The sequence below is a fragment of the Equus asinus genome, chromosome X, assembly GCF_041296235.1.
Source record: "Equus asinus isolate D_3611 breed Donkey chromosome X, EquAss-T2T_v2, whole genome shotgun sequence".
Lineage (NCBI taxonomy): Eukaryota > Metazoa > Chordata > Mammalia > Perissodactyla > Equidae > Equus > Equus asinus.
In genome coordinates this window covers 109,488,535-109,506,069 of record NC_091820.1, presented here as the reverse complement: position 1 = coordinate 109,506,069, position 17,535 = coordinate 109,488,535, and the positions used below count along the sequence as shown (strand labels likewise).

The 17,535-nt window shown below is 39.5% G+C and overlaps 1 protein-coding gene across 8 annotated transcripts in view; it reads left to right on the top strand.

Annotated features, from left to right (window-relative positions):
• The window catches only part of KLHL13 (kelch like family member 13), a 252,617-nt gene that overhangs the window by 168,572 nt on the left and 66,510 nt on the right, over positions 1–17,535 (top strand). The window contains exons 1-2 of one of the 8 annotated variants that reach the window (XM_044763155.2): positions 15,229–15,304; positions 17,037–17,102. The exons of 6 other annotated variants lie outside the window; for them this stretch is intronic. In XM_044763155.2, the coding sequence (XP_044619090.1) occupies positions 15,264–15,304; positions 17,037–17,102 (107 nt within the window). In that variant the 5' untranslated portion in view covers positions 15,229–15,263. Of the gene's footprint in view, positions 1–15,228; positions 15,305–17,036; positions 17,103–17,535 lie in introns of those variants that run through there. One more of the 8 variants, XM_044763153.2, reaches the window with a different exon arrangement.

Sequence of the window (17,535 nt, the reverse complement as noted above, 5' to 3'; positions counted from 1 at the left end):
CCATAAAGTTGAAATGTTCTTCCCATGGATTCTCTGTGTACCTGTGTCTTTGTCTCTCCTCCTCTCTCTCCACGTCCCCCATCTTTGCTGTTAGTTGTTACTCTTCTCCTACCTTTCTCTCCCTATTTGCCTTTATAAACTCCGTTTCTAATCCCAGCTTTACCTTTAACAAGCTATCACTTGACCTCCCTGGGTCACATTTTCCTTCTTGGTGAGGCAGAGATAATAAAAGATCATAAAGTAATGACATCAAGGACACAAAAGTGCTTTGTAATTATTAGGGCGTCATACAAAAGTAAGGTGATATTACTTGCGTTTATTAAATATTTTTCTCATCCATGTTTTTAATTTTTAAGTTACATTTTATTTTAAAAGCTTTAAGGAGCCTTCAGGGGTACTTACAACCTAATAAAAAAGATACATAAATACATATTATTATTAGATGAGGCAGAATGTGTTGGGTGCTAAAATTAGGGGAACAAATAGGATTATGGGACCCCTGACAACTGGAATTTAATTGTGGCCTGAGGATTCGTGGTTTAGTTCCAAGGAAAACCACCTGATCTTGAAGGATCTAAGCTGCCATTTGTCAAATTCCTATGACACAAATGGGCTTTGTGCAAGGCACTTTACATATATTATCATATTTAATCTTTACGTTTATTTTTATATTCTTAAATTGTTTTGCTGTATCTTAGACTTATTTCGAAATATTTGGCTTGAGGCCAGATTTTTGTTCATTTGTTTGGGTTTTTGATTGAAAACCCCTCTCTGGTTATGTGTGAGTGGTCAGTGGCAGTGAAAGTCTTCATGATAGAAAGTTTTACCTTTTATGCACCTTTTCAGGTACATTCTGTTTTTGTATATATCCGTGGACACCTGCATTTGAAAAAAAATGATTAAATGCTTTTACCTTGGGACAAGAGGAGATAGAAAGATTCTCTGTGATAATCTCTATATTGAAAAAGGGAAATGATTTGTTTAAAAATCATTCTCTCTTGTTTGCCAGTAGATAGTGTGTCCGTGGCGTAGTACATTCTAGGGGATGATATGGTTGACTACATGAAGAAGTGTAGCATACTACTGAAATGACTGTCAAATCACAGGATGAGTGCATCTCCCAGTGGACGTCGTTGCAAAGTGCAAGTGACTGTGAGTCCTTCCCAAAGCACTTGTCCTCACAGCTTGAATTCTGTGAGATGCCCGCCAAAGATGCTTCAGCTTTCTCTTAGGAAGTCAAGAGGTCTGCCTTCAGATCTATTAGAAACTGCTTCTTCAGTTTTGATTCTTTCGTGATGAGTTGTGCTTTTCTTTGTCAGTGTGCAAACAAGATGGGAACTTCCTGTTTGTTTCGCCAACAAAATACGTGAACATAGTATGTGCAGCTTTAAAAACATAACTCCTTTAACATCCTTGTTTTCTGAAGGTTGATGTGCATGCTACTGGTGGTACATAGACTTACACTTTCAATTTGAATAATTTTGTTATTTGTTTTAACGCTTATTAGAAAAAGAAAAGCCTGGTGTATCACACTTCTGATTTCATGGATATTATTGCTGAAGTCAAGACTAGAGCAGGTGATAACACCTCATCCAGACCAATTGAATTACTGCTGCAATGCTCAGTCATGCCCAAGAATGCGTGGCTGTAGTCTTTTCAGAGATAAAGCAAAACTTCACATCCAGAAAATGATAATTTTTAAATACACAAAGTATAGTATATGTAATTGTGAATTAGAATGAGGTGCATGTTGTATTTTTTGTTGTGTGCTTTTTTTCTATATTGTTGTGGAACTAACATGGATCAGTGGACAGATGGAATTTTTAAAACGTAAAGGTGCCAGACTGATGGAAATGCTAATATTAAGGTATGATTTTGATGAAATCAGTCATGTATCTTCAGATGTGAAGACCTAATTTAGTAATTGCCTGAACCATCTGCTACTCATGTAAAAGGACCCACTGCAAAAAACAAGTGTCACACAAATATGATGAAAATTATTTGAAATTTGTATTTTCATAAGGGTGATGAGAATGAACCTGTTTCCTTCACATTCTGGTGTGAAATCGTCCAGTCCCATGTGTTATTTTGAAACACACACAAAGTGCTATACAAAATCTACCCTAGAAGTTCCTCAAAGTTAAACATAGCGTTACCATATGATGCGGAAATTCCACTTCTAGGTAAATACCCAAAAGAATTGAAAAACAGGTAATCAAACAAATATATTTGCATGTTCACAGCAGCACTATTCACAAGAGCCAAAACTTGGAAACATCTCAGATGTCCATTGATGGATGAATGGATAAACAAATTGTAGTGTATTTACATACAATATTATATTGAGCCATAAACAGGAATGAAGTAGTGATAACACTATACATTGTGTGTGAACCTCAAGAACATTATGCTCAGTGAAAGAAGCTTGGCACAAAGGATCACATAGTGTATGGTTCCGTTTTTTGTGAAATACCAGAATAAATACAGGCATACCTCATTTTATTGCATTTTGCTTTATTGTGCTTCACAGATATTGCATTTTTAGCAGACTGATGGTTTGTGACAACCCTGTGTCAAGCTGGACTATCATTTTTCCAACAGCATTTGCTTACTTCGTGTCTCTGTGCCATTGTAGTAATTCTCACAATATTTCAAACTTTTTCATTAATGTTATATTTGTTAATGGTGATCTGTGACCAGTGATCTTTGATGCTACTATTGTAACTCTTTTGGAGTGCCACCAACCGGGCCCATCACAGACAGCAAGCTTAATCGATGAAGGTTGTGGAGGTTCGACTGCTCCACTGATCGGCAGTTCCCATCTCTCTCCCTCTCCTAGGGCCTCCCTATCACCTGAGCACAACAGTCTTGAAATCAGGCCAATTCATAACCCTACAATGGCCTCGAAGTGTTCAAGTGAAAGGAAGAGTCGCAGGTCTCTCAGTTTAAAGCAAAAGCTCGAAATGATTTGGCTTGGTGAGGAAGGCATGTTGAAAGCTGAGATAGGCAGAAAGCTAGGCCTCCTGTACCAAACAGTCACCCAAGTTGTGAGTGCAAAGGAAAAGTTCTTGAAGGAAATTAAAAGTGCCACTCCAGTGAACACACGAATGATAAGAAAGCAAAACGGCCTTATTGCTGATATGGAGAAAGTTTTCGTGGTCTGGATAGAAGATCAAACTAGTCACAACATTCCCTTAAGCCAAAGCCTGACCCAGAGCAAGGCCCTAACTCTCTTCAACTCACTGAAGGCTGAGAGAGGGGAGGAAGCTGCAGAAGAAAAGTTTGAAGCTAGTACAGTTTGGTTCATGAGGTTTGAGGAAAGAAGCCACCTCCATAACGTAAAAGTGCAAGAGGAAGCAGCAGGTGCTGATGTAGAAGCTGCAGCAAGTTATTCAGAAGATCTAGCTAAGATAATTCGTGAAGGGGCTACACTAAACAGCAGATTTTCAGGGTAGATGAAATAGCCTTGTATTGGAAGAAGATGCCATCTAGGACTTTCATAGCTCGAGAGGAGAAGTCAATGTCTGGCTTCAAAGCTTCAAAGGACAGGCTGACTCTTGTTGGAGGTTAATGCAGCTGGTGACTAAGTTGAAGCCAATGCTCATCTGCCATTCCAAAGATCCGCTAGAGCCCTTAAGAATTATGTTAAGGCTACTCTGCCTGTGTCTATAAATGGAATAACAAAGATTGGACGGATGACAGTGCATCTGTTTACAACATGGGTTACTGAATATTTTAAGCTCACTGTTGAGACCTACTGTTCAGAAAGAAAGATTCCTTTCCAAATGTCACTGCTCACTGACAATGCACCTGGTCACCCAAGAGCTCTCACGGAGATGGACAACGAGATTTTCCTCATGTTTATGCCTGCTACCACAGCATCCATTCTACAGCCCATGGACCAAGGAGTCCTTTTGACTTTGAAGTCCTATTATTTCTTAATACATTTTGTAAGGCTATATGGAGCTGCCATAGAAAGTTATTCCTCTGATGGATCTGGGAAAAGTAAATTGAAAACCTTCAGGAAAGGATTCACCATTCTAGATGCCATTCAGAACATTTATGATTCGTGGGAAGAGGTCAAAATATCAACATTAACAGGAGTTTGGAAGAAGTTGATTCCAGCCCTCACGGATCACTTTGAGGTGCTCAAGACCACAGGGGAGGAAGTAACTGCAGATGTGATGGGAATTACTAGAGAACTAGAATTAGAAGTGGAGCCTGAAGATGTGACCGAATTGCTGCAATCTCATGATCAAACCTGAACGGATGAGGAGTTGCTTCTGTGGATGAGCAAAGGAAGTGGTTTCTTGAGAGGGACCTACTCCTGGTGAAGAAGCTGTGAAGGTTGTTGAAATGACAACAAAGGATTTAGAATATTACGTAAATTTAGTTGATAAAGCAGCGGCAGAGTTTGAGAAGTTGGGTCCCATTTTTTTTTTTTTAAAGATTTTATGTTTTCCTTTTTCTCCCCAAAGCCCCCCGGTACATAGTTGTATATTCTTCGTTGTGGGTCCTTCTAGTTGTGGCATGTGAGACGCTGCCTCAGCGTGGTCTGATGAGCAGTGCCATGTCCACGCCCAGGACTCGAACCAATGAAACACTGGGCCACCTGCAGCGGAGCACGCGAACTTAACCACTCGGCCACGAGGCAAGCCCCAGTTGGGTCCCATTTTGAAAGAAGTTCTACTTCGGGTAAAATGGTGTCAAACATCGCATGCTACAGAGAAGTTGTCCATGAAAGGAAGAGTCAACAGATGAAGCAAACCTCATTGTTGTCTCGTTTTAAGAAATTGCCACAGCCACCCCAACCTTCAGCAAGGACCGCCCTGATCCATCAGCAGCTATTGAGATGGAGGCAAGCCCCTCCACCAGCAAAAAGATTATGACTCGCTGAAGGCTCAGGTGATGGTTAGCTTTTTTAGCAAGAAAGTGTTTTTAATTAAAGTATGCACATTATTTTTTTAGACATAATGCTATTGCCCCCTTAAGAGACTACAGTGTGTTGTAAACATAACTTTTACTGGGATGCCACCTCATGTGACTTGCTTCTCTGTGATATTTGCTTTATTGTGGTGGCCTGGAACTGAACTCGCAATATCTCTGAGGTCTGCCTATAAATCCGTAGAGACAGAATGCCTTTTAGTCATTACCAGGGACTGTGGGGAGGGCAGAATACGGAGCAACTGCTGAATGCATATGGGATTTTATTTTGAGGTGATGAAAATATTTTTGGACAAGATGGAGGTAGTGGTTACCCAGCATTTGCAATGCACTAGATGCCACTGAATTGTTCAGTTTAAAATTGTTAATTTTGTGTTATGTGAATATCACTTCAAAAAAAACCCAAGAACTCTACCACAGAGTGTTTAAGTGTGGCATTGTGTAAGAAGTAGGCTGATGTTAGGTTGTGTACAAGCGTTTCTTGTTTTGGCAGTTTCGTATTTATTTTTATAGTTGCCTTCTCATTATGGTAAGTTATAGCAGTTTTCCATTTGCAGTAATAAGTATAAAATTTTCCTTTCAAGATAAATGTAAATTTAAAGGGTTGATTTAAATTAAAAAATTAAATAATGAAGGGAGTACTGAGATATGACAGATGAAGGCAATTCACAGATGACTGAAGAATAAGAAAATTTAAGAAACATTACATTCCATATTCAAGCCAAAGAATTTTTATTGAGTACTGCTTGGGTCCTGGATGTTCTTCGTCAAAGGTGAATAAGACGTGTTTTTTGCCTTAGATACTTTCAACCTAATAAAGGAGCTAAGCCAGATCTATAAAGAAACCTAGGAAGAGACTGAATGTGACAAGCACTAAGACTAAAAACAAACAGACTGAGGTTAATTCTAGCTACCTATTGGATTACCAGTACCATTGAAGAAAGTGCTGGGATATCTAGTGAGAAAATGAACCAAGAAATTTGCTTTCGACATTAGGAACAGGGAACAGAAGTTACTAATAAGTGTAACCCACAATGTATTCACGTTCCATATGCTGTGGCCCTTTCTGCCTCTACCTTTTTCTCTCTCAGTAGTTTGCAGTCATCCTGGGCTCCACCTCTCCCTAACAACCTCCCATTTGACGATTCTGTAATAGAGGGCTTAAGTAGTGGACTCTGCAGCTAGACTGCTTGGGCTCAGAATCCAGTTCCAATATTTATTAATTGTGTAACTTTAGTCATGTCAGTTGATTTTCCTATGCCTTAGTTTTCTTTTCCATAAAATGGGGATATTAAAGTATCTACATTCTAAGGTCACAGTAAGGATTAAATAAGTTAAATGATTAGAAGGGTAAAGCATTTATAATACTCCTTGGCATATGGTAAGTGATCAACAAATGTTAGCCATTACCGTCATCTGCAGTCAGTAAGTCCTGTCTATTCTGTTGCTGAGAAATCTTTTTGAATGTCCCCCAACTACGGCTTTAGTTTAAGACTTCTATATTGTCACAATTACAACGGTGCCTTAACTTGTGTTGCCGCCTGCTCTCCCCACTGTCCCTCCGTCTCACTTGGCTGCCTGACCCGTTTCTGTTTATTCTTATACACTCAGCTCAGGTCTCACCTCTGTGAAACTTTCCCTGATTCCCTGTCCTAGCCCATTAGTGCGCTCCGTGTGTGTTCCTATCACCTGGAGATCCCTCCACTGGAGTGCGTCTCCCATAGTGTTGCTGCTGTACTCGATATTCCCTGGGCCGGGACCACCTTAGGGTTGGGGAACAGGGCTTACTCAGGTTTGAACTTTCAGCCTGAACACAGCCAAAGGAGATGCTTATTAATTGTTTGGGCGGACGAATGAATGGCCTCTGGCTGTAGAAAGTTAGCTTACGGTCTTCATTTCAGAAGCTTAGGTGAGTGCACGTAAGCCTAAATAAGAACAATGTATGGTGAGTGCTCTAAGAGTTTAGAAAGAGGGCATTCATTTGGTGAGTGTTGGAGAAATCAAGTTAGGCTTCAAAAAGGTAGAGCTTGATTTGGAACTTAAGAACAGGCAGAACCTGTGTGAACAGAGGAGCGGCCCCAATCTAAGCGAGGGGAATGTTTTATGAGTTGAATGGACGGTGGCCGCAGAAAAAACCATCTAGCATCTCCCAAACAGAAGAGACCACCTAAGGAGAGTGTGCGTGTGGGGAGGGAGGGAGGGAGGAAGTATGGGTTGAAAAGTACAAATAGTTCCCAACCTATCAATGGCGTGTATTCTAGAGGTTTATTTACAAATCATTTGTTTGGACATGATACATCATATACATGTCAGTGAGGTTTCTGGCACTGCCCAAAATATTGTATTTAACCTACTTTTGTAGCTGGTCTGTCCCAGGGACAACGTTAGCCTGAGCTCCAGGGCCTGGATGCAGAGGGCCAGGAAAGGCATGGTGGCTTCTGGGCTGGAAGACACTGATTGGTACAGGAAGCTGAACTTTGTTGTTCTCCTAGGAACCTTTCTGCACTCTTCTACATCTCACTTTCTCTTTATCCCTAGAAAATAGTTGCTCCATCCCCTGAGGCCCTCCTGCTGTTAACTTCCTTCAAATAGCACCCCACCCCAGGATGTGTGGATTCCACAAGGCTCTCTCTCACCACCAGCCTTCCCCATTCCCTGAGGGCAGCAGCTCTTTGCAATTTGAAGAAACTTGACTGGACTCATTCACACCAAGGTGTGAATGACTAACTGGTAGTCCCCGCATCCTGGCAGCTGTACTTATAATTTTAACAGGCTGCTTTTTAGCTCAAATGAACCCATAATTGCTGGAATTTCTGGCAGTAGTACAGAGCAGACAATGGGAAAGAGCGAGAGAGATTGGGAGGGAGAGAGAGAAAGCGAAAGCACAATAGTTGGAGAGAGAGAGAGAGTTTGCTGGCGAGGGAGTTGGCACTGTAGGAGAAGACATCTTGGGACTGGGAAAGCTCTTTCCTCTCCGCCTGCCTCCCCCAAATTGTTTCTGTGTATTCTTCTATTGAATCCATAGAAACTATAACCTGCAAATTTTTTTTTTTTTTTTTGATAATAGCTCCCATGGCAGTTCTGGGTAAGGTGGTACTGTCTTTGCCAGTTGTGTGCAATTCTGGGATGGCCCATAATGGGAAATGGGGTTGAATAAATAAAGTGGGGCTGGGGTTGAGGGAACATTGAAAGTGGAGTCTACAAACACGTTCACACAAATAATGAGTTATGGAAGTTTTTTTTGTTGTTTTTTGGTGTTTTTTTAAGATTTTATTTTTCCTTTTTCTTCCCAAAGCCTCCTGGTACATAGGTGCGTATTTTTAATTGTGGGTCCTTCTAGTTGTGGCATGTGGGATGCCACCTCAGCATGGCCTGATGAGTGGTGCCATGTCCGCACCCAGGATTCGAACGGGTGAAACCCTGGGCTGCTGGAGCGGAGTGCACGAACTTAACCACTCGGCCACGGGGCCAGCCTCTCATGGAAGGTTTTTAAAGAGAAGATTGAAGTGATGAAAGCAGTAGAGAAGGCATAATTCATTCTAAATTTTGGATTAGAAATGATGGGGTGTCAAATTCACTCTTGGCTTATTTATTTATTATTTTTTTTGGTGAGAAAGATTGTCCCTGAGCTAACATCCGTGCCAATCTTCCTCTGTTTTATATGTGGGACACTGCCACAGCATAGCTTGATGAACCGTGTGTGGGTCCATGCCCTGGATCCAAACCCATGAACCCCAGGCCACCAAAGCGGAGCGTGCAAACTTAACCACTACGCCACTGGGCCAGCCCCATCGGAATCCTATTTTTTGCTACTGTTTTTTCATTTTTCTGGGACTTCTTCCTTTAACTGTTAGTGTCTGTCTCCCTGCCTGTCTGACTGTTCTCTGTGGCTTCTGAGCCAATCTTTCCTTTGGGATTCAGGATCCGAAAGGCTTTTATAACTCTTGTCTTACAACTAACCCATAGGGACTTATACACTATGTTTCTGTGTCCCAGTAGCAAAATTCAAGTCCAGAGTTAGCAAAACACAGCTCCCTTTTGTAAGACCACATTGCTTTCATTTAAATAAAAACCTCCAGCCTTTTTGACCATACCCTAGAACACACCTGACGATGGTGATTAATGATCTGCATCAGTTAGCCCTCACAGCCGCAAAAGCCTCCACCCCTCTCCCTAACACTATGCATGTGTTAAACCATGTGTGAATAGGCTCTTCCCTATGGGGAACCCATTGTCTTCTATTCTTCATATTGTTCATTATGTTAATGTTTTTGATATTTCTACTCAACCGGTTAGCAAAAGGGGGAAGGCAAGGGATGAGACAATTGAGAAATGAGGAAGGGATTTGAAACATTTCCTTAAGCCTATGTTGTAGTTCTCATATTGGAACAGAGGATTCATAGGTCTTTAATCAAATATGCATATTTTTCTCTATTTTGAAAGTTACAGAAGCATGTTAGCATTGGGTCCTCCTGTGCTTCATTTGTGTATTTCACTGTTGACTGCTCCCTATACCATTTGAGTTACTAGTTATTGGTGATACGCAATGGCTTGCTTGGTTGAATTCACTATTTTATTTTTTGGCTCTATCTAGTGGAGCAGTTATTGTCAAAGTTGGATTTTGTGGTTTACTCTTTCATCATCACTGGTTACAATAACTTGATAGGATCTAACAATTCAAAGAATATGCTTTTGTCCTTTTCCGTTAGCGGTCTGTAGAAATGACTGGTTTTAGGAGATGCTGTTTCGTTTTTCAGTGTTCACTGGTCTAGGTGGTGACGAACCAACGAAATGCATTTCTTTAGTTTCTCTCTTTACCAATACTGTATTGACTTAGACAAATGATGATCGACATTTCTCTTCCTTATTGTAACTGTTTCCTTTGCTCAGTTCAGTTCAGCAGTCACTTACGAACTGATCACCCTTCCATCCATCCATTACCAAATTGTCGTATACCTACTATCCTGGGCCTCCCGGTAGGCACACACAGGATTGATCACACAAACATCAAAAGGAGTCATTTAGGTATACTGTTTGCAATTGTAATCTTTCATTTATTTCTTGTCATTTACATCTTAGTTTAGGAAGGATAAGGCCCTTTAATGATTTGCTGTTTAATTATCATCAGAAAACTATGCTTAGTCTTGGAGGAGAGAAGAACCTACCTCTGCTGACTTGATTTCACCAAAATTCCCTCCTATAATTGAGTTCGTGTGTGACAGGCACTGAGTTAGGTATAATTAAAATATAAGGAAGACCCAACCACAGCTCTCAGGAGTTTAGTCTAGTAGAAACAGTTATAATCCAAGGAGAGAGAAGATATAATATTCAAAGTGCCATGGGAATTTAGAAAACCTAGCACCGGATTCCACTCCGGGATGTGAAGCCACTGAGGCATGAGAGAGTGATGAGGATCAAGGCTGCCCCAGGGAGAGAAGCCCAAGGCGTCCTGCCCTACATACCGATCTATATCATCCTCCGGGAAGCATAGGACGTCCTGACCTGATCTGATCTGATTCTTATCCAAAGTTATAGGACCACCCAATAACCGGACCCCACCTGCACTGATACCATTTTAACGATTTTTTTCATGATCTTTCCTTTGTCTTGTAAGGAAATTACTCACATACCTATGCCTTATAAATTTAGCTCTAACCCTCAACACATTGCAGCTCTTCCTGCCCATGGATCTTGTCCCCATGCTGCAGCTCTTCACTGCCCATGGGTCCTGTCCCCATGCTGCAGCTCTTTACTGCCCATGGATCCTGTGCCCATGCTTGCAGCTCTTCACTGCCTGTGGGTCCTGTCCGCATACTACTCCATGCTATTCTCTGAATAAAGGAGCACTACTGCCAGACCTTAAGAGTCCAAGAAATCTTTCTTTCGACTCCTCAGCTTGCTGAGCCTGCATCAAGAGTATGGGATGTTTGAAGTCTATGCCAAGAAATTGGTAAATGCGGGCTAAAAGGGAGCTCTGAATTGGCATTGTGAAGGTATTTGTGGCATAGGTATAGGTTGATCATTCTGCAGCTTTAGTCATATAGCATCCTATACCTTCTATGACCTATTCCTCTCTTCCTCTGGAGTCATATTTGTATTTTTTCGCTGAAATAAATATTAACACAATACAGAATTGACTAATGAACACCGAGTTAGGTGTCAGCGGACCTAGATTCTTGTTTTCCAGTTCTCTCAGCAGCTGTGTCACTTGAGCCAAGTCATTTAATAACTCTGTTTCTTCACTAGTAAAATGGGAATATTAACATCTGCATTGCCGACCTCAGGGTCGGGGTGAAAATGAAAATGAGACTCTTAAAAATTAAAAGGTATAATAAACTTTTTTACTTGGAATTCTGCTGGCTGCTATCGCCTGACATTTAAAACAAGTAAAATACTTCGTGGAGTATCTGGATAGGAAAATTAGGTTGAAAAGTAATTGACAAATAGAAATATTCTTACTTCCTCATTAGCTCCATATGTCTGCCCTTATGTCTGTGGAATGTCATTTAGCTTATTTCTAAGTTTCCAAACTAACATGATAGAGTTTCCTTCTTCCCAATGGTTTATCATGTATATCTTAGCCCCTTTCATATTCTCATTATAACTGTTAAATAGTAATGGATTTAAGACTTAGATTAGTAAAATCTCAGTTGGTATATTTCATAGTCAGTCTTGAATGATTGATATCTGTTATTTAGTTTGAATTACTACCCTCAATCATTTATGTTACTGTATAGTGGTATGATCTGAGTTTTGTTACATTTTAGGGATACATGAGAGTTATGATTCATTCAGGTAGGAATGGGAGGTTATGAAACTGTGGCCTTCTTCTTCCTTTGCCATTTTTCCTAATCCAGTGACGTTACAGGTGAGTTATTAGTAGTAGGAAAAGGCACTTCCATTCATTTTCTTCCCTTTGACCCCATCTTTCCCATTAGATTGACTGGTAATGCTACTGGAATCTCACCTGAAATATGAACTTCTGGGCTCTAGGAATACGAGCAATTGCTCCCCATGTAAATACCTCTGAGCAAGCCTTCTTTAGATCAATGGTTCTCAAAATCTGTCATCCAAGGATGTTTCAGCACCACAGAAAACTCAGTCGACCACTTAACACATCCTTTCTGAGCCACCTTAGATGCACCACAAGAAAGGAGAAGAGTACTGCTATGCATGAGATAACAGGATGATGCTAATTTTTTCGATGGAATGTAAGTGAATTATTTATACTAGACTAAGATAGACCCTGTCATCAAAATCACTAATAATATAAGAGTCTTACTGCGGACTACCAGAAGCTAGTTATTCCTCTCTTTTCTACTTGTACAACTTCTAGATGAACTTGTTCATGTGAATTTGGATGAAATACCTATTCTAGTTCAAAGTATAATATAAAATGATTGTTGCTTTCTTTCTGCCAGGCCTGAGGGAAATACTCTGGCAATTGTTCTGTTTTCCACACAACTAAATGAGGAAATGGTCTGGCTTATTTTTTCTTCATTTTAAAATCTATGGTACCATTGATACATAGTTTAAAAACATTCTTCCGAAGACCCAGTGGATTAAATCATTTTTATGTCCCCTACGTACTGCCCTCTTTTGAAGATTTCTTGAAAAAAGTGTGGTGCATGTCCAAAATCACATTCTCCATTTTTTTCTGTATTTGAATTTTTTCCTTACAAGTTAGCAAAAGGAAAGTGGTCAACTTTTGCACTCAATAAACAAGAAGCAAGGTGTAGACAGCTTTTATCTGGGCCATTTTTAAACCATTGAGAGAATAAATTCAAGTATTAACTGCTTTTTGAAATTATTGGCAGAATCCTATTAACCCACTTTAACATAAAGTGATTGAATAAGATGAAAAGATTTTTTTTTGTCCACATAAAAGAAAGCACCATGCTTTTTGCATCATTGCATAAATCTAAGAGATTATGCATACAGAAAAAGGATGAGACAAAGCTGAATGCTAAATGCCAGCATCAATGAAAGCTTGTCTGAGTGTTTGACACTGAGCATAATGGGGTGTGGTTCCACAGGGAGAGAACACTGAATATTTACACCCCTGGACGTGTTTCTCCAGGAAAGCTTCTTGTCCTAGATTAATCTCCCAGCTAACACTATTATCTCTTTTTTAACACACCCCCTTCTTACACTTGGATTTTCTCCCTTAATACCACATGAGATTCTAAACCTTCTGGTTCCAATTCCCTATCCTCATTCTCTCATCTCTTTCTGTGGGCTTCACAAATTCTTTTTCTTTCTTGTATGGACCTTCCGGTGAATTCTCTTGATTCACTCAAGTGGTAAAACACAGTCACAGTTCCCCCTCTCTTATGGCTCTTTTTTCCCAAAGATCACTGCTCCGTCATTCAGCTATTCTATTAGTCTCCCTTTCTCATCAATACTCTGGAAGTTTTGAAACAGAGCTGTGATGTATACAACCAGGAATGTTGCATAGTAATGCAGAATTGCTGCTCAATACGGATCTAGTTCTCCTCACAATTTTTGTCCTTTCCTTTTCACACTTGAGAGTGGTGAAGGAAGTTACTGAGATTAGTGTGTATGTGAAGTCTGGGGAGGTGTGCTTCCTTTGGCCACTTACTCTCAGGCTCTGACTTTTGCCTTAGTGTCGTCTCCTCACCATCTTACTTCACTTTACAGGCAGAGGGTCAAAAAGGTTTCTTGAACATTGTGTGCTAAACTTTAGGAAGAACGCATGGTCTGTATAGTGGAGGAGCATTTATGAACTGTAGACTCAAGTTACCATGGAAAACATCACAGAAAAGAATGGAATTTGAGCTGTATCTAGAAGGGTGAGTTGAGTTCAGAAAAGTGAAGAGGGGAAGAGAGTTCACGCGGAGGACCTCTGGAGCAAAGGAGAGAAAGAACAAAGCAAGCTTGTGAGATATAGAATGGGAAGTTGTTGTTGCAGATACTAGACAGTGAATTGAAAGGGTAGGTTGGCCAGCTTGTAGTGAGTTCTTAGTGCTGGGCATTGTTGCTTGATTAATTCCTTCAGTGATCCACTCATTCAGCAAATGACTTTTCATAGCTCATAGGATAAAATCCAGACCTCTTCAGTGGCACGTAAGGTCTTCTGTGATGTGGTTTCTGGATACCTTGAAATCCACTCCCATCAACACTGTGTACCCTAAACTCCTTCCAGTCATATTGAAGGCTTTCCCCATCCTCCCAAAATGTTGTACTCCCCCAAATCTCTGTGTGTCTGAACAGACTATTTCTTCTAGAGTCCACCTGGTGAATGTCTCATTCTTTAGCTTCAGTTGCAGAACTATGTTCATTGTTCCTCTGCTGTTGTAGAATCCTGGGCATATATGTACTACCAAAGCTTCTGCACTGTATTTTGTGCTGTCAGAGTATGTGCCTGGTTCCCTCACTCACCTAGGGATTGTGTCCTATTCGCCTTTACATTCATGTCACCCAGCAGAGTACCTACCTACCACATAGCAAATTCTTAACAAATATGTGTTGAATAAAATATTTATTCAACACGATTTATATCGTCTATGTTTGTATTTTGAGAGTCATCTGGAAGCAATGTAATTGATAGATTGAAGATTGGAGATGCAGAGTGACCAGTTATATGTTTTTTTTTTGTTTTTGGGGGTTTTTTTGAGGAAGACTGGCCCTGAGCTAACGTCTGTGCCCATCTTCCTCTGCTTTATATGTGGGATGCCTGCCACAGCATGAGTTGGTAAGTGGTGTGTAGGTCTGTGCCCGGGATCCGAACCAGTGAACCCAGGGCTGCTGAAGTGGAATGTGGGAACTTAACAGCTATGCCACTGGGCTGGCCCCCAGTTATATGTAATTTTTGAAGTAGCTCATTTGTTAAAAAGACAAACAAACAACCAAACAGTAGGGGGTAGCGTCCTGGCCCTTGAAAAAATAAAGTTACTTTCAGGTAAGCATGGTCTTTTTGAAGTCAGATCTCCTAAGTGTTAGTATTTGCGTCACCCCACCTCTGCTCTGAAGATGAACACTTTGTTCTTGTTCACTTTCCTGGAACTAAGCTCAGGATTCATGTGGTTCTGATCTTCATATCTGATCAGGAGTTAAGATATGAAATATAAATAGTTCAACCACGCTGACCACAATTTCCTATGAAAGGGAGGTGTGCAGTGCATAGGTTTTTGAATAGATAAACCTTGTTTCTGCTTTTGGGAACTATACTGAAGTGTTATACCAGCCAGATGCACTGGGGTGCGCTACTATGTAGCAGAGCCTAGCTGTGCATCACAGCTCTCAACTTTAAAACTCCAGAGAATTTGATGAGAGAGGAATCCACAAGAACATGACAAATGATGAGAGTTCAAACCTTAAGAGAAAAATGGGCTTATTGGTAAGAGACCTTTCTTTTCCTTTATTTACTGCTGTTACTTATTCATTAACATAGCAAGCCTGTTGTTTTCATATGTGGCTGTGAAGCGGTGTACAAAAACCAATTTTATATGTATTGTAGAATTCAGGAGACATATTGGTAACCATGCAAAAATCATAGGAAGCATGTATAAGCCTGATTTAAAAAAAAAACACTAGGTAAATTTTACTTTATTTCAGACTGTGGTGTAGATTTATTTAGATAGCTTAAATGTAATATAGGTTTAGAAATATATATATATTTTAAAAGTTAAAATAAATAGTGACTTGTGTAGAGATACATAATTTCACTCAGTTACCAGAAGGTGGCACACCAGATTCTTCTTAAATACACAAAGGAAAGGAATACTATTAATAGGAATATAAAATAAGCTGTATTTAAAGATACTTTAATGTATTTTTCAACAAAAAATAATATAATTATTATTTGCTTGGTGAGGCTTAGGGCTAAAACATAACAAATATGAATTTAACCCATTGTAGCTTTTTATGATTCAAAAATAATAATTTTTATGTGTATAGCATTTTAAAAGTAGGCTTCAAAATAGTATTGCCATTAAGGAGATGCTGTTTTGAATCTGTCATTCTAAAATAGAAATAAAATACTAACTCTCTTTTGTATAAGAAGTCATTAGATTTAGCATAACATTTTGTATAAGGTCTCTGCCAAGGTCTTTCTAAAGATACTATTAGACTCTGACTTTGATTTAGTTGTGACTTTAATAATGCAATAGTGCTTGTGAAATGAGCCAGCAAGAAGCCCAAACTGTTTATTTTGAAGGAAAAGTTAGATAAGGTTAGTACTTAGTAACGTTTGCTTTCTATAAGCTAATAAAAACATAAAAGAAATAAATGTCAATAAATTAAATTTTGTGTTAGAGCTCCTCAGACACCTGCCAGCATCCTTTAATTTTTTGCGAGTTGACTGTTGACAGCATATACTGCAGTGCCTCTGTAGTAGTCTCTATTTTTAAAACTGCATTCCTGAGGCAGCACCAGGAGTATGTCTGTTCATGTTGCCTTTTGTATTAGCCCAAAGGAGTTAGATGTATGACAGAACTTCACAAAACAAAATCTTCTGGTGAGGAGACAGTACATCTATTTATATGTTTTTATTAATTACAAGCAGTATGAAAATAAGAAAATTGGTAGTAAATGAACCCAGAAGAACATTAGCCATCTGTTCTCTGAAAGCTTGTAATGTGTGTTATTTGCTTTCAGGTTTTTATGGCAAAACAGTATATCAGCAAAGAATTGAACTTTAGGCTTGCAAAGCTAGAAAATGACAAAGCATTCCAAGGCCACGTATATATTTACTGGAAAAGTGTTTCCTTGTGTCCAAATTTGGCTAGTTTAGTCTTTTAGATCAGCTGCCAATAATGTTGTATTTAATGTCAGTCTTTATTCCAGAATTTCTGAAACATTAAGAGAGCTTCTAAAAACAAATAGAATCTTATGGCTTTCTAGTTAAGGTTTTTTTAAAGTTAATTTACACATTTGAAAATTGTTCTGTGTGGAAAAAAAATAATAAAAAATTTAAAAAAATTGTTCTGTGTGGTCTTAAGTGTTCAGGATTTATAAATATGGTTTGTTAATTTACAGCTAAAATATTTGCAGAGACTGCTTTGAAGAATTTGAACTGAATGCAGTAAAGTCACAATTAACCACATTTTTTTTTTGCACTCCACTTTCAGGAGACGGAGGCAATTGTCTTTAAAACAAGCCGATTCCAAGGATATATTCAAAAAACCAACTTCAGGGTATGTCCAAGGGTCTGCATTCTCCTCTGATTTTTTTGTCAATGACAATTTATTTTCATAAAAAAGACCCTGAGATGCTAGAAGACATTCAGTCATCAAGGAAACTTTCAGTAACGTCTAGGGTACTGTGTTTCTTAAGACAAAAAAATGATAAATTCTAACATTAATAAAACAGCACATGTCATTGTGTTGTGCTTTATATTTTCCAGTGTGCTTTCACAAACACAAGTTCAGGTGGTTTTTATAACATTGCTGTGAGTCTGGCAAGGAAAGTGACACCTTCCCTATTTGACAGATGAGGGTAGATAACACCAGAGGTCACAAAGTAGTTAGTGGCAGAGCTGCAGTCAGACCACAGGTGCCTAGCTCTGTCCTCTTCTGCATCCTTCCTCATTGAAAAAGTTCAAAACAAATTTTTCACTTTACTCTGTAT